Source organism: Peromyscus maniculatus, chromosome X, assembly GCF_049852395.1.
Source record: "Peromyscus maniculatus bairdii isolate BWxNUB_F1_BW_parent chromosome X, HU_Pman_BW_mat_3.1, whole genome shotgun sequence".
Taxonomy (NCBI): domain Eukaryota; kingdom Metazoa; phylum Chordata; class Mammalia; order Rodentia; family Cricetidae; genus Peromyscus; species Peromyscus maniculatus.
The window spans coordinates 25,879,981-25,907,314 of record NC_134875.1 but is presented as its reverse complement, the minus strand read 5'-3'; the positions used below and the strand labels follow the sequence as shown (position 1 = coordinate 25,907,314).

The 27,334-nt window shown below is 44.3% G+C and overlaps 1 protein-coding gene across 6 annotated transcripts in view; it reads left to right on the top strand.

Moving 5' to 3' along the window:
• Arhgap36 (Rho GTPase activating protein 36) overlaps positions 1–24,598 on the top strand; it is a 52,333-nt gene extending 27,735 nt beyond the window's left edge. For 3 of the 6 annotated variants that reach the window (XM_042269187.2, XM_076561559.1, XM_042269186.2), the window contains 12 exons: positions 16,530–16,688; positions 17,905–17,970; positions 18,472–18,710; positions 18,924–19,116; positions 19,337–19,392; positions 19,616–19,766; positions 20,269–20,417; positions 20,551–20,727; positions 20,933–21,030; positions 21,157–21,263; positions 21,712–21,888; positions 23,367–24,598. In XM_042269187.2, the coding sequence (XP_042125121.1) occupies positions 16,574–16,688; positions 17,905–17,970; positions 18,472–18,710; positions 18,924–19,116; positions 19,337–19,392; positions 19,616–19,766; positions 20,269–20,417; positions 20,551–20,727; positions 20,933–21,030; positions 21,157–21,263; positions 21,712–21,888; positions 23,367–23,497 (1,659 nt within the window). In that variant the 5' untranslated portion in view covers positions 16,530–16,573 and the 3' untranslated portion in view covers positions 23,498–24,598. Of the gene's footprint in view, positions 1–8,458; positions 8,586–13,963; positions 14,044–16,350; positions 16,689–17,904; positions 17,971–18,471; positions 18,711–18,923; positions 19,117–19,336; positions 19,393–19,615; positions 19,767–20,268; positions 20,418–20,550; positions 20,728–20,932; positions 21,031–21,156; positions 21,264–21,711; positions 21,889–23,366 lie in introns of those variants that run through there. The other 3 variants (XM_015989388.3, XM_042269188.2, XM_015989386.3) reach the window with 3 other exon arrangements.
• The last annotated feature ends 2,736 nt before the right edge of the window (positions 24,599–27,334 follow it).

Sequence of the window (27,334 nt, the reverse complement as noted above, 5' to 3'; positions counted from 1 at the left end):
TAGTAATGAGAAACATTGTCAGCTTAGTCAGTGGCACTAACCTCCTGGCTGAGATACTCTGTGCTTCATGAGAAAGGGCAGGGAAATGAAGAAGGGAGTTAACTAACCTTTTCTTGAACATTGGTTTTGAGTGTCAGGTTTTTGGCTGGTGCTTTCTATGGTTCATCTTTTGTCATCTAAGCAATTCTAAGGCAGCCATTATGCAGGTGGGGAAACTGAGGCTTAGAGAAATGAAGTAACCTTCCCAAGACTACACAGCAAGTGTGACCTAGCTGGAATACAACTTCAGAGCTCTCTTACTCCAATGTCTGTGATTTTTCTCAGCTCCCACAGAAAAGATAAAAGACCTGATGCTCAATGACGTTATTTTCATGGGGAAACCAAGATCTCCTTCCTCAGTAAGATGCACATTTTATTGCCTTGAGCCTGTAGATCTTTATGTTTTTAGGATGAAGGCAAACAAGTCTCAGTATATGTTGAAAAGTAATCTGGAGGCACTAAGGTACTTTTGTCTTTACAATACTTCATTTAGTCCTCATTCTGGAGGGACACACTTCCCATACTCCAAAGAAAGGGAAACTTATGGTAGCTATTTTAAGATATAAAGAAATTGGTGTAGTGTGTGTGTGTGTGTGTGTGTGTGTGTGTGTGTGTGTGTGTGTGTGTGTTGGGAATGGGACACAGGACAGGAAAAGAATCTTCTAGAATGGAGAGGACATAACTGGTTGGCAGTGAGGAAGCAGAAACGAAGCTGGTATGTTCAGAAGGGAAGGGTGGGGGTGTCTGAGTGACTTGTGCAGGGCTGAATGCCTAAGACCAGCTGCTGAGAGAGATGAATTTTGTCTGAGCTCCTTGTACAAATGTAAGTGTAGTGAAATCAAAGGTTTCAGGTGGTCTCTGTCCTGTGAATCTCAGACCTTCCACTTCTAGTCTTTTTCTACCCCCAAAGAAGCCTTTCTGTGTACCTAATACTTTAAGCAATGCTTTTCCTGCCCCGCCCTACCCAGGATGAGGTGCTGACCTAGGCCCAGCTGGGGGGCAGCTTTATGGATGTTCCTACTGCTTTTCATCCATACACGAGGCTCATTTGTGCCAGTTGAAAGGGCACAATAATAACAGTGGCAATTTAAATCGTGCTTCTCACTTTCCCCCCTGAAAAGTGGCAAAGTGACTCACCACCACTGAATTGTCCCTCCCTCTCCACCCCCTGACCTCTTTGCAGCAGTCCAGGATGGTTCCCTGGGGGCTCAGTTGGGAGCCACTGCTTCCAGCCATCCTTTGGCTGTGACTAGGCTGACACCACTCCCCCCATAAATGTGTTCTCCCAAATGCAATGTATTGTTTTAATTAGAATTTCTCAGATGCAGCCGATTGGAAGGCAGTAGAGCAGCATGAGCCTCGTTAGGCAAGCACAGTGCCCCCCCCAAGCATGAACAACACAAAATAGGGCCCATTCAGTAATTATTTTGAGGGGGGTTCTACTTGTTTTTCTATGTGCATTTTGATATGCAATTCACTGAGTTGCAGCTTCTGTTGGGGCTGCTATAAGAGCAGGTCTCGGGGAGCTATGAAACAGTCCCATACTCCCTCCTTGTCCCTTACCTCCATTCCTCCCCATTTTCAATTCTGCCATGCTATGACCAGAGAAAAACACTCATTCTTGCTTTTCTTTCAGCACCAGCCTGAGGAGAGCTCCCAGAACTGGAGGGGGTGAGGTGCAATTAGATGGTGAAGAGAGACAGACAAAGTAATTATGCTGAGTACTCTTGGTACTGTCAGTAAACTCAAAAGAAAGAAGCCCTGGGAAATGATACTGTTTGATAAAGACTTCACTGTCTAGCAGGAATCAGAGCACTTTTATTGAAGCAGCCTGCTATAGCGGAATGATTTTAGGGAGCAGGGCAGACCTGAGTTCAAATACCAGCTCTGCCTCCTATGATCTGCATGACATTGGGAAGAGGACTTAACTACTCTGAACCTGATTTCTGAAGTGCAAAATAGTGATAATTATACCTCTAACTACCTCTCAGCCTCATTGTGAGGACTGAAGGAGATAATACATATAATGACACTTAGCACCATACCTGGTACACAGGAAGTGCTTAATAAATGAAAACAGTATTATGATGATTATCACCATTCCTCCTATATACCAGGCAGTCTCTGTAGCAGCCCCACATTTGAAGGGAGGGTCTAATAAATGCAATTATGTATGATCACGTCATAAGTATGAAGAGTGTAATTGTGATAGCCCCGAGGAGGGAGCCCTCAACTAGGAGGGAGGGGTAGAAAAAAGCAGAGAAAGTTTTATGATTCTTGAGTTAAGTCTTAGAAAAATAAGTAGGAGTTTGTCATTAGGCCCAGGGGGAAAGGGCTTCCAGGCAACTGAATCTGCCCACACACAAAGTCAAAGAGGTGTGAAACAGCCAGGCCTTGAACAAATACTTGTGCTCAGCTGGAGACAAACTGGGACCTCCTGGTGGGGTGGTGGTGACATGGGTCAGTGACCAACAATCTTTCCAGGTTACTCCCACTAGCCCCTGCACCGCGCAGCGCATTAGGCACCCTACCTGGTCAAATCGCCTGCGAAGCCCTCCTCTTCATTCTTTAAGCAGCAGGTAAGTTCACACCCTGCCTCAGCAGATTTGGCAGGCACAGCGAGGCGATGGGAGCGCTGACCTCCACCGAGATCAAGCCTATTGGTGCCCCTGCTGGGGTAGCCAGCCCACACCTCCTTCCTTGACCCAATCTTGGTGCAATGTTCACACACACACACACACACACACACACACACACACACACACATACACACACACACCATGCAAAAGATCACCTGGGTTTTTCTAAATAACCCTGTGCTTGTACACACACACCATGCAAAAGATCACCTGGGTTCTTCTAAATAACCCTGTGCTTGTACACACACAGACACAGACACACACACACACACAAACAGCATGCAAAAGATCACCTGGGTTCTTCTAAATAACCCTGTGCTTGTACACACACACACACACACACACACACACACACACACACACACAAACAGCAAAAGATCACCTGGGTTGTTCTAAATAACCTTTGCTTTCACACACTGCTCCCATACACTCCCATGATCTCCCTCCAAGACACACTGTATTCAATACTCTGTGCAAGCATAGAAACGGACACACACATTCAAACCACATACTTGAACATATCAATTAAAATACACATAAAATCCTCACATGCACAAATCTTTGAACACAAGCATTTCAGTACACTTATAGAGGTGCCTTACTCACAGATGCACACTTTACACACCACAATAAACACTACCTGTAAAACCACACTGACATACTACATCTAAGTGTAAGCACACACCAAATATACATATGCACACAAGCTTCAGTAGGCACACACACTGTTAACCTCCATACACTCACCACAGCAGAACCACAGACCCCGGCAGAATTACACATCCAACACACCTATATCCAGACCGCACCCTCATAGTCACTCAGTCAGTCAGGCAGAATCATACATCCTACAAGCATGCACACACAAACAGCACAAACACATGCCTCCTCCTGTCAGAGAGCAAAGACACCACACCAAAGACTTGGGTTAAAACATGCACCTCACCCCCACCCCCCTTGCACACATACGCCTGGCCACACGCGAACACATACACAGATGTATGGTACCCGCGCGCGCTTGCACGCGTACATGCATACATACATACACATACAGCCCGCCCCCTCCTTCTCTCAGTGCGGAAGAGAAGGGGGCGAAGAGTGGAGGCGGGGAAGAAAGGAGGGAGGATGGGCGTGCAAGGCGGAGCGGGCACAGAGGCTCTTTTCCCTTTGACCTGAGGGTGTAGCCCCTCTGTCCCAGGCCAAGACAGTGAGTTGGGTCCAGGTATGGTCCAGTCGGAACCCAGGAAAACAGGAAAGTCCCGGGATTTCGCTAGCAGGCGCGAGCACTCTGGGAGGACCCTGACTCAGATTGTGGTCGACCCCGCTGGAAGCTCCTCCTCCAAGTACCCTCCCCCTGTCCCATCTATTTGACCTCTGCCCCTCCCCCAGGGTGTGCAACTTCTTTTTTATCCCTAGGAGTGGACATCTGAGGAGTGTGGGGCTTTATTGGTTTCAAAAAGTAAAGAGTTGAGATTTGTATAGAAGCTTTTTTTGCGAACCCCCTAGCTTCTATCTCGAAGACTTCTCTTAATGGAGAGCTCATTATTTTGCACAGCAACAGATTTACTACATAAAAGATAGTGGCAATTAGAAATCACTGACTCTGTGCTGGACACACAGTAGGAAGCAATAAACGACCCCCCTCCATTTACAGCAGCAAATCTTGCTATTTGCAGCCTAGCGCGAACCTGTTTCTGCTCTCACACAGAGCGCTGGCGCTCTCTCTCTCTTACTCTCTCTCCCTTTTTCCCTTTCTGCCCCTTCTCCCCCATTCTCCCCTCCCCCTTCTCCCCCTTCCCCCTTCTCCTCCCTTCTCCCCCTCCCTCCCCTTCCCTTCCTTCCCCCTTCTCCCCTCCCCCCTCTTTTTTCCTTAGCACTCAAGCCCTGCGCTCCCTGCACATATGGACCTCGGACTTGGAACCACCAGCGGCAGGGGGCGGCAGAGTGGCTGAAGGTGGTTTACAGTTCTTGCACCTTAGCCTCATTCGGAAACTCCAAGGTCCCATCCTGCTGTAAGCAGGCTACTGGGGTCATTCCACAGTTTTCCATGGACAGATGACGGTTTAGCCTCCCGTTTTTTTTTTTTTTTTTTTTTTTTGCTTGCGTTCTTTTTCTGTGGAGATGGACCACGGGCAAGGGAAATGGAGGAAGACGAAGTCTTGCCTTCTGGATACCGAGAGCCAGTTCGCATAAAGTTATGTGCAAAGCCTGTGGGTTTCCAAGTGGTCAGTGGTTCGAATTCTCATGCTGCCACTTTGTAGATGACTACAAAGTCATCTAAGTCGCTGGCTTAAGAAGCAGGGTAGTTGAGGCGTTGACATATAAAATACATCTCCTTCCTTCAGGGACCCTTATGAAAAATATAAGGGTATGTGGGCTTGGGGACAGGAATCAGGACAGTTTTGAAGGTCTTGGCCACTAGCTGATGCCCCTAAGCCAGATCAGGAAGTCAATGAGTGGACAGGGATTCAACTAACTTTTCAATTTCTTAAGCAGTGTTGTGTGTTGAAGGGAAATGCCAGCATGGGTGACTTAGTGATGTCACTCTCCAACTATAAAAAACTCCTAGTCACAGCTCTCCTTCTTGAAGTTGCCCCATCACAGGAACTTCCTACTCCTCTCACCTACTCTCCCCTTTACCAAGGTGGTACATTAATGTTCATAGATTTATAGTGAATAATCCTTAGTTCATGTTCTACCAGTGTCTAACACAGTGCTAGAAACACAGCCCAACTGTAATGCCTGGGTGAAATCCCCTGGCAACACAAACTTGGAGGTTCAAAAAATATAAAGAACACAGAAGGGGGACTCCAATAGTGGCACTACAGGCACTGTGGGGATAAAGGGTAGTGACTTTGGGCAAGGGGCTATTCTATTCATCCTCAAAGCCCTTTATCTCTAAGTCTGGCTGGAAGGGTGGTTTTTTTTTTTTTTCAATGCAGTTGAGGCTTCTGCAATCAATTAAGGAGAAAGCCTCTTTCCTGGAGGGCAGAGGCCTTAGCCAGCCAAAGGGTGAGTCACCACCTAGGAGTTGGGCAGTGGAGTTGGTGCTGAAGTGGCAATGAATCAGTCCAAGATAACACAGAGAGATTACCTGAATGGTGATGAGAAGGGGGATCAGACAGGAGCCTGAGCCTCAGTCCCCTGAGGCCCAGACTAAGTGATAGAGGGACTACATTTATATGCACAGAGTCAACTCCTAACTGGCCTCCCTACTTGTACCTCATGAAATCCCCAAGGATAGTCCTGGCAGCCTTCATAGAGAAGAAAGCAGGATGCAAAGCACTCCTCCTAGGGCAAGGGGTGTGTGAGGAAGAGCTGGGTTCTCATTTGATTCTACTATTTGTTTGGTGATCCTGGACAAGTTCTTTTTCTTCTCAGGGCTTCAGTACTGAAGCAAGTGCTTAGTGTTTGCAGATGCTATCTGCTCGCTTTTCTACAAAGCACCCTGAGAGTAAACATGTATTCTCCTATTTTGAAGTTGAGAAACCTGAGGCTAGGCCTAGCAACATTCACTGCTGGACCTGTTTAATACCTAAGATCGCCTCTGTGTATTTATGTTACCTCAACAATCATTGCAATTTACTCCAGCAACTTGCCAGTCCTCTGCCTAAATTGGCTTCCTATGAATTCAGGTTCAAATTATGCCTCCCTGCTGCCTTCCAACACTAATATGTTGCTGGTTAATTAAGTGGTTTTTTTTCCACCTCTGATAACATACCCTCCTCCCCAAATACTAGTCTTTCTCTGTCATGCCAGTCTAAACTTCCATCTTAAAAGACAAGCACTATAACTAGGGTGTAGCCCAGTGGCTATACAATGACCTACATTGCCCAAGACCCTGAAACAAGTCTCCAGTACCACCCAAAGCAAATACTGATAGAAAGATGTACCCCAGGGTCAGCCCCTTATCACAAGGAAGAGGGAATTGTCTGCAGGATGCTGCAGTGAGGACTAGGGACAATGCTGCCAGGGCCAGGAGGAGGGGCTGCAGAACACTCTAGAGAGGGAGACAGGGAGAGAGAGAATGAGGATGAATATGCCAGAGACAATTGGACCAGCCTCAAATACTCCCTCCCTCCTTTTCTCCATCTCCTGGTCTGGTGCTCTAGAATGTATAAAGGGGAGGCACCCAGCCCATTTCCAACAAGAGAGGAAGGCAGCCTCTCCTTCAATGGAGAACAAACTCATCCTGAGCATTTCAATTATACTTCTGCGTGGGGTAAGATTTATTTAATTTTAGGGGGGAACAGGGGGAGAGCTCAAGATCATCCTGGTGATAGTGATGGTAGTACTTGAACCCCAAACAATACACACATATAGCCAAACCCAGAAACCCCTCTCTCTCTCTCTCTCTCTCTCTCTCTCTCTCTCTCTCTCTCTCTCTCTCTCTCTCTCTCCTCTCTCCTCTCTCTCTTCTCTCTCACGCACACACACACAGAGACACACATACATCTCTATCTCCAGTGCTCTACTGTATTCCCTCTCATCCCCCTCTTCCCTTCCCCCTTTTCTGAAAAGAAAGTTTCTACTGAGCTTCTGGATCTCTCTTCTAATCTGGATTCTTCAGAGTTATGTGTCTTTCTTAGGCTTTGGAGAAGTAAGGCCATATCTTCCTAGATATTCTTTGTAGCCAGGTATACCCAGAATGAGCATCTGCTCTCTAACTATTCTTTTCTCCTTTCATCCTTCTTTCCTTTGCTTGGATTCTGCTTTTTTCTCCTTTTTCCTTGCTGGGCTCATACATAGTCTTTAACATTCTGGACTCTCACCTTTTCTATTCTTTTGCCTTTTAACAACCACAGTCTCCCATTCCCCATTGACTTGACCCAAGAGAGCAAGAAATTCAGTTGCAAGGGAAAGCCATTGTGCACTGGAAATTTCTCTCATTTGAGAGCTTGAATCAAAGCACCATATTGCTTTTGGAGCATCAGCAGAGAATATTGGAGCTACACTCTCATTGTCAATAAGTTGTTGCTTGATATGATGTTGATTTGTAGATATGATTGGTAGGCTACAGATTAGAAGAAGAGAGTTTTGGAAGACATTTTAGATGCACAGTCATTTGGCTTCCCCAGATGTCTAGACATTCAAAAACAATAAGAAAGAATGAAGATAACAGTAATGGGGTGGGGGAGGTTACTGAGATCATTGCCATCCAGGTGGGTGGAGGACTTTGTGAAGTCAGCTACTGTTTGCTTCTCTTGCTCACTGAACTTTGAACAAACTGACCTTTTTAGAGCAGAGGCCTTGGACAAGAGTGGGAAACATGGAGCTAAAAAGTGAGGCAAGGTGAGGTGGGTGGTGGTCTTTAAGCAGCCCTTGCATGCCAAGAGTCTACAAAGGATGTTCCCTGCTCATAGGTGCCAGGTTAGAAGGGAATGAATTTGCTATACAAAGCAGGGTGCCAAGCTGGGAACCAAGAGGTGCAGACCCTCACCTTGGCTCTAGAACTAGCTAGAGTGTTTGGGGGTACATTTCTTAACCTTCTGAACCTCACTTCTGCCTTTCCTTCATCTGTAATGTGAGACTGTGAAGCATGAGTAGGAGAGGGGAAATTTGGAAAGCCCAGGGGACCCTTAGGGCTGAATCTTAAAGATGAGATTGTTTTAAATAAGAGGAGAAAAGATTGTGGGGTACGTGAAAAAACAGTGGGAGTAGCCCAGGGAATTCAGCAAACAGGTATGCCTAAAGCACGGAGCTGACTGCTGTGTAGAAAATTGCTATGAATCAGCCCCTACCCCACCGGCGGAAAGCTGTACACAGGGTGGGGGAAATCCGAGTGGCAGAGCGAGCGCTCACAGCGCCTGCAGCTTGTCTCAGGACTTGCAGCGGCCGCATTGCCAGGCTGACTAGCAGGTCTCCAAGCCTCTTATTCCTTGGCCGGACCAGGAGAGTCGCCAAGAGGTAGAACAGGGGCTCGACTTCAGGGACCCCAGTGGGGCTCCCTGTGGGGTGGCGAAAGAGGGAGGGTGAGGGTCCTCTCACTGGAGGGTCCGACGTGTGGGAGGGAGAGGAGAGCAGAGAGTGTTGAACCTGTTGCCAGGGTTTTCGGGTAAGGGCATCAGGGGAGAGTTCCGAGGAAAGACGGAATTTTTTTCAGTTCACACTGGGTGGGTGGCGGGGGGCAGCGGAGAGTAGTTTTGGGCGCGGGAGGGTCTTGGTTTAACTTTGCAGATTAAGTATTCCCACGAGCTACATAGGGGCAGGACAGGCGCTGCGAAGCCCAACTCAGTCTGAAGGCCTGCGTGGTGGCTGCTACAGGCTGAGGCTAACCCCTTGATTCGTTGGTACAGAGTTTGTGCTGACCGCCCCCCCCCCCCCCGTCAAGAGCCTGTAGCTGGGCCCCAACTTGCATAAGACAAGAAGGAGACCAATTCAGTACCCCCACCTTCTATACTATGGGCCCCATGAATCCATTGAGGAATGGAGGGGGGCTCTTTTTTCAGTAGGAGGTATGGCATCAGCACTGTGATCCTCTGTCCTGGAGTTCATTCAGGCCTTACTTAGAATAATAAGGACTCTGCAGTCAGAGGGCTCTGTCTCTACAGTGCTGTTTAGGTAAATAAGATAATGATGATAAATTATGACAGTTTTGAGCTTGGAGGTGCACACTGACTTGCCCAGGACCCCTGACTCTTGGTTTAAGGCTTTTTGAAGAAAGTGGTCTACTTTGGAGAGGGAAAATGTGTAGTTTGACACTGATATTTTAGAAATATGGTATTTGAAGGTAGTTTTAAAATGCCATTCCTGTTCATGAAAACTACATGGGGAAACTATCTCCCACAGACCCAATTCCTGATGACAGTTATTCAGACAGGACTTTGAAAAAGAAAACTGGTAGAAAATTGTGTGCTTGTTGAAGGGAAGGAAAATGAGTGGGGAGGGGCACAAAAATGAAGGAGAAACCCTGAGCCTAGGCTATGAGTATTTCTTTATTCTACAGGTTTCCTTGATATGACCTCTGCCCAGATGGTCTGGGGGATTGTTTCTACTGGTGTTTTCTTTCTTGTGTGCGCTGTGTAGAAGCCACAGATATGATCTGGAAAGGCAAATGGTTCATGATGCTCCCTTTAATATATTCTCATTTCTCTCTATTATAGTGAACACAGTGTGTAAATATGTGGAAAAGTGTGGGGATGTGTATGTGTATATGGATGTTTGTAAGCAGAATATAGGTGGGAGGAGAGAATGAATATCCGGGAAGAATTTACTGAGTGTATACTGAAAGCCTACAATTAAGTGAGGGTCTGTCCAGTGCAAGTAGGCCTGGAGATATAGTCAATCCTTAATAGCCTTAAAGGAATAAAAAGGAGAGGAAATGGATTTAAATTAGTGAAGGGAAACATGGAAGGATGATGATCCCTCTCTTTTAGTCATGTGACATTTGTGTGACCTTCAAATAGGCTATATGATCCCAAGGGAAGGAGCTGGGGCCTTCCATGCAGATATCTCTCCCTTTCTCTCTCTCTAGCAGGTCAGTGGGTATTCAATTCCTTTTGTGACCCAATTACTTTTTCCTACATTTCACAAACTAATCTCCCCATATACTGCATGTCCCATCAAGGAAGACCCAGTGAAGAACTAGCTCTCCTTTCCCCTCTAAAAGTGTGCTTCCTGCTGTCTGTAGGTGAGTACACATTTTCAATTTTTAAAGCTGGGTCAGGGGTATTCTTCATCAGGGAGAGACTCTCCCTCAATCCCAGATAAAAGTACTTCAGCCTAGCAGTCCTTGCAAAGTTGACTTGAAGGGTTTTATTTTGAGAGAGAGAGAGAGAGAGAGAGAGAGAGAGAGCTCATTCTGGGACAAATGTACCCTTTAGATGATTCTTTTGTCCCACCCTACATTTGGGTTAATATGCATCCCTAACACATACTGTGTTTGTTATAATGGCACAGATTTGAGATTCACAGAAGTGAGATACTTCTCACTCTAAGCCATACACTTGGTTTTTGAATGTGTAAGGCTGAGATTTGAATCTAGGCTTACACACACACACACACACACACACACACACACGAGAGAGAGAGAGAGAGAGAGAGAGAGAGAGAGAGAGAGAGAGAGAGAGAGGAGATACACAGAGACAGAGAGGGGGAGGGAAGAGAGATCCAGAGAAGAGCCAGACACACACACACACACACACACACACACACACACACACACACACACACACGATAGGGAGAGACAGACAGACAGAGAGAGACAGAGAGGGAGTGGGAGAAATGGAGAGAAAGACACACACATACACACAGAGGGGGGCCTTTCTTCCCACTTCTCCCATGGTTTCTATATAACTTGAGTTAAGCCACAAGCTCTCAAGAACTCTAGTTTGTTGTTTTCTGTAAAGAGGGGATAATCCCAACCCACCTCCTTTCCAGGGGTTGTTGTAAGAAGAAAGTGGCATGATTCATTTGTTCATGAATCATGGATAGCTGCTTTAATTGTAAGAGCTTTATGTTCTCACAAACCCTTAGACTTTATAATCCCATGATTCACCCAATGAACACTTAATGAACACCTACTGTGTGCCAGAGTTTAGACATAAAGAACATATAGAAAGCTTTGGAGAAAAAGAGAAGCACAAGGCAAATTAAGCATTATTTTTTTAACCACCAATTGATAGACCATCTTAGTTTTTTGCCTCCTCTGCCACCATTGAACAGAAACAGCAACTGGAAGGGTGAAGAGATGGCACAGCTTGTGATGGCAGCACTGTGACGCGCCTGACACACACTGCAGATAATCTCGAGAAAGTCCAGATTTTGTTGTATTCGATGTCGCATTGCTGTGTTTAAACCATCCTTTGGGAGGTTTACAGCATAAAGATTGCCTCTCACCACCATGAGCTGGAGTTGTTTCTTTAGTCTATAAAATTTAAAAAGGGCATCCCTCATTCTATGGAATGACAATTGTACTTATTATACAAAGATGCTATAATATCTGGTGGCTGCCTGCCTTCTGTATGATTTCCTCTGGCTTTACGGAATTCGCCTTTGATTATGTGTGCATTCTGGAGAGTTCATTATCTAGCAATGCAAAAATCTTGCAGCTCTTGAGATGGGGTAGTAGAAAATGCCCTGGCACTGAGAAATGGGTTCATGTCTAGTCTCTGAGTCTCAGTTTGCTGAAATGAAGAAAAGAGATTTTGGAGTAGGTGACAAATGAGTTTCACTCCAGTCATCATAGTACACTATTCTTGAAACAGATTTTTAAACCCAGGGATTTTCTTGAGAATTTTTAACAATACTATCTCCAGTTTATGAGCTTCTGTCATGGCATGATGGGCTGACTACATAGACTGAAGAACTCTGTCCCCAGATTTAATTATCTTGGGGCATCACCACCGCATAGGCTAAAATGAGTCATTTTGTTCACTGCATCTGCAGCCTTTGCTGAAATGGAGGTTATGGATAACAACTTAAAGGCTAACTCATTAATGCTCCAGATGAATGAGGTAATGTGCCAGCAGACCAAATCAGTGCCCAGATGTGTTCAGCTAGAGCTTTGTATCTCTTTCCCAGGTTGTGATATATTAATGGGGGTGTCTTTACCCATTGTCACTGCCTGTACACATTTGAATAATGTAGATGCAATACCTTCTGGGCACCCAGCCCCATGCACTATCAATTTCTCAAACTCCAAGGAGCTTTCAGTGGCTTGCAGCAAAATTCTAATGATGCCACAAGGTGCCTAATTAATAGAGATTCAGACCATAGAGCCAGTATGATCCCCTTTTTTTTTTCATCCATGTGTACTGGTGAGAGCTAGACCAATCCTATTTGAGGGGAGCAATAAAGTAAATTAGGCCCCCAAATTGTGAAGGCTGTAGATTTATGTTTAGCTGAGAACATTTCTGTCCTCTCCATGTTGAAGTGATTTGTTTCCCCATCTGTGCCATGCATTTCAGGAAGACCTGGAGAACAGTCTTGATGCCACCCAAGGGTGCACCCCCCCCCTTTCGCACTCCTCAATACTTGTTCCTCTGCCATTTGTTAAGATTCTCCTGCTTGGTATCTGCTAATTTCTGAACTCATTTACTGAGCTAAATGGTATTACATGATCTTTTGCTGGTAATATTGTTAAACTGGGTGGTTTGAAAGAGAAATACATTGGGGGATATAGCTGCATTTTACTGATGCGAATAACAGCATTTGCAATATTTGATTATGCAGTGAGTTTTCTTGACTCTTGTAAGATGATTTAAAATGCTTGAGGTTGAGGAGTGAAGAAGACAGAGCTTTTCCCTAATAGATCCCCAGATCTCTTTATCTGTGCTAATTTAATTCAAACTTAGTAGAAATTGAGCAGAGTAGACTAATCAATGCATCAATACAAATTCCTATATTATGTAATCATTTTTGCAGCCTGATAGTTTCAAAAAGATTTGGGTGCTCTGTAAAGAATCTTTGATACTACATGTATCAAAACAACTAAAAACTAGTAAAAAAAAAAAAAGCAAAAAAAAAAAAAACCCTATTGCTACTTATCACACACACAGTATTCATTTAACACATAACTGTGGAAATAGAAGCCATGCCATTCCCCATTTCACAGAGCAGGTCACCAAGGCTCAGAATTCAATTGCTTTTTCTCTGCTTATACAGCTAAGAAATAATAAGGCTTGGCTTTGGCTCTAACTTTATTGCCCACTACAGGTGTTTGTGTAAAAAAAAGTATTTTTGCAAATGTCTTGGATTATTTGCTTTCACATTCCTCCTTGGGTATCTTTTTGATCAAACATGGCATGCTGAATGGGGGATGGGAAAACACTGAAGCAAGAGAGGTCTCTTGGTACTTTGTTCCCTGTGGTGAGCCTTCTTTTGTGTTCAGCTTGGCAAGTGAGGATTGAGAACAAGTAGATTGGTTAAACCTAAGGAACTTGTTTTGTGCCTGTCCCTTTGTGCTGAAGCCTTGTGTTTCCTATTTGCTTCTTTTGGGGGCATTCTGATCTTCCCAGCTCTGCTATAGTCTTGGGGCCTATTGGTGATCTGAGAGGGTTGAAGGTACATAAGATGGAGTCAATTTTGCTGGCAGTACTGCAGCCTATGACTGTTGTTAAGTTCAGCCCTGTATGTTCAAGCAGAGAGGCAAATGACAAACGGTTTATTGTAAGGCCTTTGATTTCCTTTGGAATTGTAAGCATCTAGGCTGACTCATCTCTCCAAGGCTTCTCCCTCTCTCTCTCCCCCCCCTCCTTTTCAGGCTGATGATGATTTGAGGTTTCACTGTTTGTTCTCACCTTTTTTTTTTGAGGAGGGGAGGGATTTATTTTCATCTTGTATTTTTGGGGAAAGAACCAGCTCTGCTGTTTGGGTGAACAGCTCTGGTAAACCTCAAGAAGAAATAGCTGAAACTCCAAGAGAGGTACAAAGATGTTGGGACTGGGATAGGGGAGGAGGACTGGGATATTAGAAATTTGAAGGCAAAGCTAGATTCTGTGTCAAGATGAGACCCTCGTTTGATAGATTTTTGGCTTGCTTTTGTTGGTGGGGTTTGCTGGAAGTTCAGTCTGTAGCTTAAATGCATATGCCTTTGGTTTAAATGGTCACTTTTGGTGGTTATTTGGTGGTCGAGCTTTGGTGTTCACCTTGGGTTCAGGGTATGTGCTTTGCAGTTGAAGAAGCTTTAGAATCTATGGGCTTTCATCTTGGCTTCATCTAAAAGCCACAGAAATAGCCCTTGTTCTTTCTCATACTGGACCTCAGTTATCTGGCAGTCATTTCTGGTATCTATGACTTTCTGTTAAGGTAAGTGGGTAAAAGAGAATTTTGTTGATAAAACTCAAAAAGTATATATTCTTTCTAGAATGTATAGCTCATTTATTTAGATAAATATTTTTCTGACCTCTTCTCTGTCAATAGCCATGTTATCTAAAATTTTGAATTTTAAGCCCCCCCCCAGAATAATATATAGAACATATTTGTAAACCTCCATATGAGAGGAAAGCTTAGAAAAATGGTATGAGGTTGCTTCCTTTTGTCAAAAGGCTTAGTTCCCCATGTCCCAATTACTTTCTCTGTTAGAAACTAGCCATAAACATATCCACACAAACCATAAATTTGGAAGCTATTCTAAACTTTTTCTTTCCATTATAATTAATTTTGCCCTAAATCTTATCATTTCCATGTAGGGTCTCTGGCATATGTAACCAATCCTTTGCCCTTAGCTGATCTACCTGCTTCAGGCTTTCTACTCAAAGTATGGTTTTCATGGCTCTTTGTGATTTTTCAAAGGTACAGCTATAACTCTGTCACTTTCTGCCTAAAACCATATAGTAGTGCCCTATTGCCTGGAGAAAAAAAAAGTCTACCTTTTTAGCATGACATAGGGCTTTCATGGTTTATCTTCTAGCTTCTGTATATTGCTTTAAGTAGATGTCAGTCTTTCCTCCATCTCTTTGCCTTTGCACAAGCTGTTATCTCTGTCTCTGTCTCTGTCTCTGTCTCTGTGTCTTCTCCTCCCTCCTCCTCCTGATCCTGTCTCCAGGCAGACATAGATATTTTTTCCTTTCTGTTCTCACAGTACTTTGTTTATGCCTTTGCCAGCTGACATATCAAAAGGTTTTATAAACTGTTGCTAACCTGTGCATGTCTTTCACTGCACTATTAAATCTTTTATGAAAGGAGCAGTATTAAAGTGGGCAATTAATACAGATTTATTTTTTCCTCTTAATGAATGGTTGAAAGAACAAATGAATAACAGAGGATGTGATAAAAGATGCTATGTGGGGTCCAGGGAGGTCTCCAGTGAGGGATGTGCAGCCTGAGCACAGTATCAGATAGGGCCATGGAGGAAGTCCATATAAAACACTTTTGCCATTACAATAAGACAAACTTCACTGTGATCCCTAATTCTGTCCAAAGTCTTACTAGAAATGGTCTAGAGATGAAGCTTGTTTTCATAAAAGTTGATCCTCCAAAGAAATGCAATATAATCAGGTTTAATAATTGAGAGAAAGTAAAAGCAAACAAAATACTACTACTAAAAACTATTTGTTAGAATTTAAGTGTGTTTGTTTCAGTGTTTTATGCATGTTTTTCTTTACATAGAGGTGATAATAATGTCTATATTTTGTATTTGTTGTTGAAAAAAATCTCTTTATAAACATCAATGTATGGTTGCATCATTTTCCATACTATTTATTACATAATCTATATAACTAATCTCATTTCTGGGCTAGTTTTTTTATTGGATGGTTCATTTGTATATGATGTTTCCTGTGTAGCAAGATTTCATTAGAATAGATTCCTAGAAGGGGAATTACTAGGTCAAAAGGCCTGGGGACAATTTTTGGCTCCAGATCCATGTGTCCAGTTTGTCTTCTGAAAGAGTTATTTAAACTTACAGTATTCCTAGCTTGGATAGATGCCTTCTCTTTAACTAAAACAGACAGCTTAGAGCATCATCATGAAAAAAAAAATCAGTGCTTTAATTAATTAATAGAAATTATTATGTCTTATTGATGTATCAAAGTGAATAAGGTTGCTTATTTTTAAAAAAAAAACTGTTTTCTTTAATTTTTTGTTAGTTTTTTTCTCTTTTCTGAACTGCCTGTCTGTTCAGAGCTGGTTTTGTTTTTCAAGTTGTTTTTTTTTTTTTACTTCCTCTCCCTCTGAATAATCTACTAGAGGCAGCCCTGCTTGAGGGTGAAGCCGCCTCCCAGTTTTCCCTCCCTCTTTACCTCCCCCCCATAGTTCCCTCTACCAGGTCCAGTGACAGTTGGATGATGCAGTCTTGATAATCATCCGATTCCAGAATGGGTGGCTGCATGCCTTTTCTGAAGGCAGCAAGGACACAGTGTCCCAGAATCATGCTTTTTTTGCTCTTCTTGTCTGCCTTCATTTTTTTAGTGAGCGTCCTGGGAGGAGCACCAGGACAGAACCCGGACAGCAAGATGGACATGGTATCCATTCACAGCCTCTCCGAGCTGGAGCGCCTGAAGCTGCAGGAGACTGCTTACCAAGAACTCCTGGCCAGACATTTCCTCCCTGATTTCAAGCCGGACAGAGGTGAGCTATACCCGGAGTGTGGCGTCCTCGCCTTCGGGGCGAGTAGACCCCCCGGGCGGGATGGGGCAGATTGAAGGTCCTGGAGGGTGAGAGGGGGTCTCGGAATCGGACCAATCTCCTGGCGCCCCGGGAACGGAGAAAGCAAGAGTTGAATACTGTTTTTTGAATTTCAGAAGAGATAAAAGATTAGTTGAGTAGAGTCGAAGCCTGGGGTTTTGAGGGAACAGTAAGCCCGGTAGGACCGAGGACAGGTGAAGAAACTGGGCTCACCAGGTGTAGTGGGAGAATCGGGCAAAGAGGGATCGAGGCTCAAAGAAGCACTCCAAAGAGGTTTGGGACGGGAAGAGACGGTGGGAAAGAGGCAGAGAGACACGCGCCAAGCCCCGCAAAGAGCAGGAGGGCTGTGCGGGCTTGGGGGTTGGCGGCGGTGCGCTCAGAGCGCAACCCAGCTCTACTGGCTGTGGGGAAGCCAGGGGACCAGGCGCAGGATCGGGTCCCTGCGCTCCGGGAGATCTCAGGGGTACGGCGCACAGATTTGGCTGCAGGCTATAGGGGAGGTGGGAGACGTGGGAGATGTTCGCCATGCTCGAGGGGCGCTCCCTTAAGACTGGGAAGTGCAGGGGTGGGGGCCAGGTTCTCCAGGCGCGCACCTCTGGCGCAGCCTGAACTGGGTGAAGCAAAAGGCGAGAAGACCCCGCTAGCAGTCACCACTGCGGGGATTTGGAGCGGAGAAACAGCCAGGTGTCGCCGATTCTCTCACCGCAGCTCAAGGAGCCGACGGCAAATCTGCGCGTGAGCGCTTCCGCAGTAACTTGGAGACCCTCACCCATGGTGGCGCTGCAGGCAGAGCCCCTCCTCTCGCCTGTTGCATGATCCGAGCGGCTCGGAGCTTTTGAATTTATGTTTTAAGTGTTGTACTGAGAAATTACTGGTTCATAGCAAGATGCATCTGGCTCATTAAACTGGTTAGGTCAAATTCTTGGAATCTTGCATGTGCTAGGTAGGACAAGTCTTATAGTAAGGAGGGGAAACTGAGGCTGGGCCAAAGCAAAATACTTTTCTTGAGCTGAACAGCCTCCCCCTCCCCACTCTGCAGATCAATTCATTGCGATGTTTTAGTTACTTATCACTTCCTATATGAATATATATATATATATATATATATATATATATATATATATATATATCTTTTCTTTCTTCTTTTTTTTTTTCATAGCTCTACCCGATGACCGTCCAAACACCCTGGAGAAGTGGTTTCTGATTCTGACAGGACAGGAGAAGGGTAAAGGGGCTTTTTTCTTTTCCTTAGGAAATAAAAAAAGGCTAAATCCCATCTGGTAGCGTCCCTGGATACTGGATTCTTTCTGGTGCTTATTCCCCCGGAAGACTCCTCCCCCTCCCTCCCAGAAACCCACTAGAGAGTTCTATCAGAAAATGGAGGAATAACTGCTGGCTTTTGGGGTGGTCCTCTCAGACCTGCCTTAGCTTCCCCATTGATGTACCCCAGACAGATCAACCCGAGAAGAAATGTCCCCTAGTGCTTCACGGTGGTCAAGCACTGACAACACATAAGCAGGAATGAGACCTTAAGCCATACGTCGGGGTAGTTGAGTGACATTGAGTCTTGTTTACCTAACTAGTGCAGGGTCTCGCTCCACAGAGAGGGGCGCTGCGGGCCTGGGCGGCGGGGTTGATTATTGATTGCTTGGAAGAAGACTATAAGCCCATGTAGTCCCCCTAATACAAGTGCTGCCGGGCTTTGACGTTTCTCATTCTTTCCCAGCTGCAGCTTTCAAGACCTTTGGCATCCGCCTGGAAGAGGTGCTGATGAATGAGCTTACCCGCCGCAAGCACCTTGAACTGACTGCTGCGATGCAGGTTGAAGATGCCACAGGTTCCGCTGCAGGCCGTCGTCGTCGGGGAAACGTGGTGCAAAGGATGTTTGGACGCTTGAGGCGCTTTTTCAGTCGCAGGAGGAATGAGCCCACCCTGCCCAGAGAGTTCACTCGCCGTGGTCGTCGAGTGAGTTCAATCTTAGAGGTTTCAGGCAGGGGCTCTTTGTGGAGAAGACTTAAGGCCTGTGCCCTTATGGTGTGGGGACAGAACAGAAATAGAAGGGGTAGGCCTATCTTACCACAGAGAGACTGTAAGGTTCTGAATGTCATTCAGCACTTAGGAAGGTCCCAATGGATGCTCCTTCTTCTCCATTTCATGACACTGGATTTTTTCCCACAGGGCGCAGTGTCTGTGGATAGCATGGCTGAACTGGAGAATGGGACCCAGCTGATGCAGAACCTGCAGCTCGCAAACGTTTCATTTCCTATCGGGCAGCGACTTCTGGGATCCAAAAGGAAGATGAGCCTCAACCCAATTGCTCAACAGGTCCCCCAGATTGTTGAGACTTGCTGCAAATTCATTGAGAAACATGGTAAGGAAGCCACAAACGGTTCAATCAAGGAAGGTTGCAACTGAAGGGTAAAGGGAAAAGGAAGAATGTTGTAGAAAGGAAGAGAGAAGGATGGAGGGCTTAAGTAGCATCCCCCTGATACCACTAAAAGTTGGGATGCAACAGTTAAGGGAGAAAAGGGGAAACTTGATTGTGGAACCAGGGGTCACAGATGCTTAGGATCTCTGATCTTTTCTTTCAGGCTTAACCTCCGTGGGGATTTTCACCATTGAGTACTCTGTGCGGAAAGTGCTTGAGGTAAACTGACTGTATTTACATGTTTGTTCTTTAGGTAAGAAAAGGAAGAGAGAAAAAAGGGCTCTTTCGTAGACATGGGGTAGTGTCATGATTGAGAGTAAAATCTTCTTTATAGACCACTAGATCCACTACATTGCCAGCTACCTTCACTGAAGCTTGTCACTTCTTGAGGTGCCTATGGTGGGCAAGGCAGACATTTCACATCTTCTTTCCCCCTTTTCAGCTTCGTGAGTTGTTTGAAAAAGGTCTGGATATTGTGCTGGATGACAGTGTGAATGTACATGATGTGGCCGAACTCCTCAAGGAGTTTTTCCGTGAAATGAAGGACTCTCTGCTGCCTGATGATCTGTACATGTCCTTCCTCCTGACTGCAAGTGAGTCTTCTGTCCTCCATTGTTAGTGCAAGAAAAAGAAGCAATACACAAATCTAGGGAGCATATTGAGAGAGCTCAGGCTATATGACCCTCATGAATCTAGGATAGAATGAACATCAGAATATGAAACATACCTCTCCAGAATATACAGCCATTATTTGTTAATGAAAATAAAAATTTAATAAAACCCTCTTCATGTTTTTTTTTCTGTGCCTCTTGCTGTTCCCTTACAAATCTATTGTTTGACAATTTCTCATAAGCTTCTGGAAGTTGTTGGATATGCTCACGCTCTCAGGGCAAAGAAGAACCAGGCTCTATAGAGTTTTGATTCTGATTTTGAGGTTGAGAAGGGCACTTCTTGTTTTCAGGGACCCTGATCTAGTCAGATAGTTTGGAAGGAAGCAAAAGCATGTTGCCTGGGTACTTTTTTCACAATCACCAGCAACCATGAGGCTGCTGCCAAGACTAGCCCTCTGAACCAGCCCCATTTTCCTTCCTCTAGCTCTGAAGCCCCAGGATCAGGTTTCTGCCCTGCAGCTGCTGGTCTACTTGATGCCACCCTGCCACAGTGATACCCTTGAACGTCTGCTGAAGGCACTGCATAAGATCACGGAGAACTGCGAAGACTCCATTGGCATTGATGGACAGCTGGTAAAAATTTGTTGGGTAGTGAAATCAAGTTGGTTGTAAAGTGGGTAAAGAGAGAAAACCAACAATAAAAAGATACACACATATTGTACAGCTTCTAGGGCTACCTCAAGGTTGATCTCACTTCTTCACCTAGGTTCCAGGTAACCGGATGACTTCCACCAACTTGGCCTTGGTGTTTGGAACTTCTCTCCTGAAGAAGGGGAAGGTGGCCAAGAAGGAATCCAGGAACACAAAGCTGGGAATTGATCACTATGTTGCATCTGTCAATGTGGTCCGTGCCATGATTGATAACTGGGATATCCTCTTCCAGGTAAGCAGGGCTTTTTACTATACCTATTCTTCACATCCCTTTTCTGTTCACAAGGTAAGGGAGAATTCTATTGGATAACAAAGTCTCCTATTCTACAAATTCCTCCCATGTTTGCTGATCACAGTGTCTTCAGTCACAAATACCTAATAAAGATGAGTAAAAATGAAAAGTGATATGCAATTAAGTTTACTACTTTTACCTCCAGGTGCCCCCCCATATTCAGAAGCAGGTTGCTAAGCGTGTGTGGAAGTCTAGCCCTGAGGCCCTGGATTTTATCAGACGCCGGAATCTGAGGAAGATTCAGTGAGTGTGGTTTTAACTTTCTGGCTTGTTTATGTTTAGCCTATAGGAATTACAGTTTCATACCATTTAGATATTAATCAACTTTGGGGCAAACATACTATCCTTTTCAAATTCCTTCCCATTTAGGAGCGCTCGCATAAAGATGGAAGAAGATGCTCTGCTTTCTGATCCAGTGGAAAACGCTACTGAAGCCGAGGCTGCTATCCTTGCCCAGAGCCAGCCCTTTGATGAAGGTCAGTTTCCTTCTAGCGATCAGATCTCTGCTAAAGGTCAGGCCTTTCCTGAAGGTCAGTCCCTTGAAGAAGGCTAGGCCCTTCCAGAGAACAGGGTCCTTGCTGAAGATAAGCCCCTTGAGGAAGGAAAGTGAATCCTCTGAGAAAAATATGTCTGTAAATGAAGAGTTAGTATTTTAGTATTTCAGCAAGGGAGTAGTTTGGGGGAAAGTTCAAGGTCTTGAAATCCCACATTACCTTGATATTCTTGACCCACATATTCAGGGCATATCAGAGCTTGATGAAGAAGATGATGGTGAGGATGAGGAGGTGCTGGTGAGGGTGATGATGACACCCTAAATTTTGATGGCCTTCCTCCCTTTGAGGATATTCTAGAACTTGATGAAAACCCAGAATTCATTGAGATTCCAAACTTTGAAGACTTACCTTGTTTTTTATGTGGTTGCAGACCCTGAAGGAGCCCCAGATGTGCATGATGTCTTGAACCTTGGAGATAACTTGGACTATGACTTTGAAGAAGGATCAGATTTTGAAGACCAGGACCATCTGTATCTTGCAGAGGTTCCCTATCTTGATGTAGTTCCAAACAACGAAGATTCTGACTCAGATGCTGATGCAATCCCAGGTAATGATGATGCCCCAGACATTAGTGAAATCTCAGATAATATGAATGTCCCAAATAATGATGAACCCTAAGATTCAGAAAAAGTTCCCAATTTTAAAGATATCCCAGCAGCTAAAGTCCCAAATGATTAATCCTCAAATGCAGAAGAGATCCCAGACCATGTAGAATATCCAGAAATTAATGGGATTCCAGACTCTGAAGACCTTGATTTTGATGAAGTTCCAGCTCTTCATGTGGTCCCAAGTCCTGAAGAAGACCCCATAGGACATGGGATCCCAAATCATAAAGAGTTCCCAGAAGTTAATGGACTCTCAGACTCGGATGAAGATCCAAATCGTGAACAGGTACCAGATTTTGATGGCATCCCAAGTGATGAAGAAACCTCAGATGCTGAAGAAATCCCAGATCATGAAGAAGCTTCAGAAGTCAATGGAGTTGTGGAGTTGGAAGAAACCCCTAACCCTGAAGAAGTTCCAGCTCTCCATGTGGTCACAGATCCTGAAAATACCTCTGATTCTGGAGAAATTCAAGGACATGAAGAATCCTCAGAGGTGAGTGGGGCCCCAAACAATGAAGAAGCCTCAAATGAAGAAATACAAGGACATGAAGAAGCCTCTGGTGTTAGTGGAAACCAGGACTCTGAAGAAAACCCTGATCTTGAAGGATACTCGGTTATGAGTGCAGTACCTGAGCCTGAGTATGTTCAAATTCACAGTGAGATTCCAGATTTGAAGAGAGACAGAGTAGGTGCTTTCGATGAAGATGAAGTTAGCATGGTGGATCCAGGGACTGAAGATGCCTCCATTCTCAGTACAATTTCAGATCCCCCACAAGATGTACTTGTCAATCTTGAAGATGTCATGAATGTAAAAGTTCCTGTGCCAGAAGATCTCAATTCGAAAGAAATTCAGAATCAAAAGGCAATTTGGTTTAAAAAAGATGGGGCAGATACTACATTCCCTGTAGGTACTACTCTGCTTAAAAACAAGTCTCTGTTTTGTCTAGTCATGGGCTACATGTCCTTCCAAGAATAACACAGAAGAATAACACCTGCTTTCTGCCCTCCACACAGTGTTTTAAGCTTCCAGCTCCAGCTCTGTCACTCATTTGCTTGGTAAAGTTAACCCGGCTACTTGTAGGGTGGTGTTCATGGCTAGGAGTTCACCCTTTTCCCCGTATCTGTGGTGGTATGGTCTATTCGCTTTGAGCATGGGGCATCTGCCTCACTCTGTGTTTCCTAACCTAAATCTTATGCCAACTTCCATAATGCTCCTAGATTCAAAATTCTTTGTTTTTCTATTAGGCTGAAGTTTTCTTACATGTTAGATGGGGGTGATTTTCCTTGCTCTGCCTTTTTTGCCTCATATTGTATTTGAAACTCATATTGTATTTGAAAAGAATAGGTCTTAGTGTCTTGGATAGTGTGCAAAGTATGAAGTCTAGAAACATACAAAGTTAACATTGTTACTATTTTCCAGGTTCCTCTGAGGCGCCCACTGTGCCTCCCAGCACTGCCCGTTTCCATGGTGATGAGGAAGGAGCAGGTAATGCCCCCAAGGCCGAGGAAGAAGAGAAGGAGGGCAAATCTGGCATCGGCTTCTCTCCTTAGATGTTTTCCCTCCCATAAGGCACCAGACGGGGAAAGGGTGGGGGTAGACCTGGAATGTCACAGGAAACATTCAGAAGTTTTGAAGTCAAAGACCTTAGGGTAAGAAGGAGTTCCACCTGATGCTCGGGTCAGGATGGGAATTCCAAATACACTGCCAGCCCCATTACTGGGGATGCTTGGTATCTTCAGCTGGTAAAAGCAGAGATGTTTCTGTGTCATGCCCAGGCTCCCTGGTGCTACCTTGCCTTCTCTTTTACCCCTGATCCAGGCTTTCTCTCATTACAGCCCCTTCCTTTAATTAATATACATTTGTGATAAACATCTGTCCCAGAGAAGCTCACAAATCTCGAGGTGCTTTCCCTCCCCCACCCCAGGGGATTGCATGCTTTTCCTGACTTTCCTACCCCCCTCCTAAGAGCTCACTGGAAAGGCCCTCAAGAGGCATGTTAGAACGTTAGGTCAGCCTACAGACAGCTGACAAACAATTAATGCTAAACTGTGTCACATCAACTCATAGCCGTGTCCCCGCAGCAATTCCACCGCCTCAGGATTCTTTCCCCTGCTCAAATTATTTAGACCAATGGCTCGTCAAGCAGCCGCTCCCAAAATTCTGTGCAGTTTTGCTCAGGATGTGCCAACAGAGAAACCTCAAGTATAAGCCTAACTAGCTTTTCTGGGGTCAAAAGTTAGAGGAAAAAAATTAGATTTTAGTCCTGGACCTGTTTTAAAGGCAGCGGGTGTTCATGCCCCTGTTGTCAGTAAAACAACTAGTTAGGCACAGACACATAGTTCCAAGTAGTTAACATCACCAGATTACAAACTTTCTTACCTATCGTCTCTGTACTTCCTCTATGCAGGACGGTAGAAATTTGCGGGACTTGCTCTGGTAAAACACAGGTATGGGTTATGTATGACATCCAAATTATAACTGATATTTATGGGTAACAACTGCTAAGGTCCTTAGAATGAAGAATGTATTGTATTGAGGGATAGAAACTGATCATACAATGGGTAACAACCACAGAGCTCGAAGATTTGTGATTGTTAAAACTTCTCTGGCATTTCATCATTAATAAACATCTGTATTGTGACACCATCATATTCATGGTGTACAGTGTGGTTTCTTTAACTTAAAACTTTGGGGATGAGTTGGGAAGCTCTGAGTGGAGATCTACAGGTGAAAATAAGATAGGGAAGAGAAACCAAGGGGAGGGGTTGATATGAAATGAAAAAGAGAAGATGACATAATATGAAAGGAGGGGATGTGGAATAGAAAGAAGGAATGGATGATATGATATAAGGAGAAGGGGTGATGGGTAATAAAGAAGAGAGGATGGCACGGGATAAAGAGTGATGGGGGATAAAGACATGAAATAAAGATGATGGTGGATGAACAGGAGGGAATGATATGGCATAGGGTAGAAGGGTGATGGGGAATAAAAAGGAGATGACACAAAATAAAGAAGAGAAGATGGCGACTAAAGAAGAGGGGATGGTATGGCATAATAGGAATGGATGACAGGTAATAAAGAGGAGAAGATGATGTTGTATGAGGGGCAGGGGTGAGTGTGGATGAAAAGGAGGGGATGGCATGGGATAAAGGGGAAAGATAATGATGGGCAAAGAGAAGGAGATGATATGGGGTAAGGAGGAAAGATGATAGAAAACAAAGAAGATGGGATGACATGGGATAAGGGGTGATCAGGAATAAGAAGAGGAACACAAAAGGGAAGGATGATGGGGAATAAAATGAAAGGGAGATGAGTAATAAAGGGGAGGGGATGACAGAATAAGGGGGAGGCTATGGCATAGGTTAAAAGGAAAAGATGGTTGATAAAGAGGAAGGGATGAACTGGGTTGAGAGGGTGATGGGGCATAAAGAGGGTATAACATTGGATAAAGGGAAAGATAATAGTGTATGGAGAGAGAGAGAATGATATAGCATTAGGTGGAAGGGTGATGGAGAATAAAAAAGATGTGACATGGGATTAAGGGGGAAGACAATGGTGGATAAAGAAAATGGCTTGATATGGGGTAAGAAGGAGGGGTGTTGAAGAATAAAGAAGAGGGGATAACAGGATTATGGAGTGATGAGGAGTAACAAACAGAAGATGGCATGAGATAAAGGGAATAGACAATAGTGTATGAATAGGAGGGGATGATACAGGATAAGGGGGAGACAGTATGGGATAAAAGGGAGGTGTGATGGTGGATAAAGAATACAGGATGATATGAGGTAAGAAGCAGAGATGATGGGAAATAAGATGGGATGACATGGGGCAAGGGGGTGTTCAGGAATGAGGAACAGGGGTGATGGTATAAGAGAAGGATGACAGGGAATAAAAAGGAGAGGCTGACATAGGATAAGGGGGGCATAGGATAAGGGGGAGTGGTGGTTGTGGATAAAGAGGAAGGGATGATGTGGGATAATGGGGAAGAATGATGGAATAAAGAAGAGGAGATGACTCAAGATAAGGAGGAAGGATAATGAAGAATAAAGAAGAGAAGATAAAATGAAATAAAGGGGAAAGATGATGGAGAATAAAGAAGAAGAGATGACATGAGATAAGAGGGAGAAGTGATATAGAGTAAAAACAAGGGTATGATGTGAAAAAGAGGGAGATGATTGTGAATAAAGGGGGGTTGGTATGTGATAAAGGGGAGAGATGATGGTGGATAAAGAAGAGGGGATAATATGGGATAAGAATGAAGGGCGTTGGAGAATAAAGTAGAGGGGATGGAAAGGGATAAAGAAGGGCACTAGAAGCCGGGCGGTGGTGGTGCACGCCTTTAATCCCAGCCCTCGGGAGGCAGAGGCAGGCGGATCTCTGTGAGTTCGAGGCCAGCCTGGGCTACCAAGTGAGCTCCAGGAAAGACGCAAAGCTACACAGAGAAACCCTGTCTCGACAAAAAAAAAAAAAAAAAAAAGAAGGGCACTAGGGAGTTAGGGGTATGTATGACATGAGATAAGGGGAGTGATGGAGAATTAGGAGGAGGGCATGATATAAGAAGAATGGTGATAGGGTAAAGGAGGAGGTAACATGGAATAAGAGGAGAGGATGATGGATGATGAAGTGAACTGGTAAGACAATAAAGAAAAGATGATGTGAAGTAAAGGGTGAGAGAAAAAGAATAAGGGATGGTGTAAGTTAAAGAGGATGGGGTAACATAAATAAAAAAACATGAGATGACAAAGAACAAACGGGGAGTGATTCTGGAAAGATATAAGGGTATGATAGATGGGAGAGGTTCTCAAGCTGTGGGTTGTGACCCTTTGGGAGTCACATATCAGATATCCTACATATCAGATATCTACATTACTGTTCATAACAGCAGCAAAATTACAGTTATGAAGTAGCAACAAGATAATTTTATGGTTGGGGAACCACAACATGAGGAACTGTCTTAAAGGGTTGCAACATTAGGACCCACTGATATAGAGAAAAGAGGCTGGCTTGTATAGACTAACTGGGAAAATGGTATTGGTTGAAATATAAGGATATATTATAATCATAGGGGAAATAACATAGGATAAAGAGAAATAAGGGTGTAAAATAATAGGGTGGGATGAAGGGAAATAATAACAAATAAAAGGAAAAAAGTAAATTGATCTGATAAAAAGAATTGAATAGTTTAATAAGACAAATAAATAATGAAAGGAGAAGAAAATTGAATAAACTAATGGGAGAGTCTGTAGTTTGGAAGTGGGAGGCATAAATGGGGGAAAATGGTAGATTTCCTCAACTGAGACGTTCTCTTTGAACTTTCTGACAAATGAAAATGTAGAAGCAGTTGGAAACACATGACTTCCAAGAATAAGAGTAATGTCAAACTATT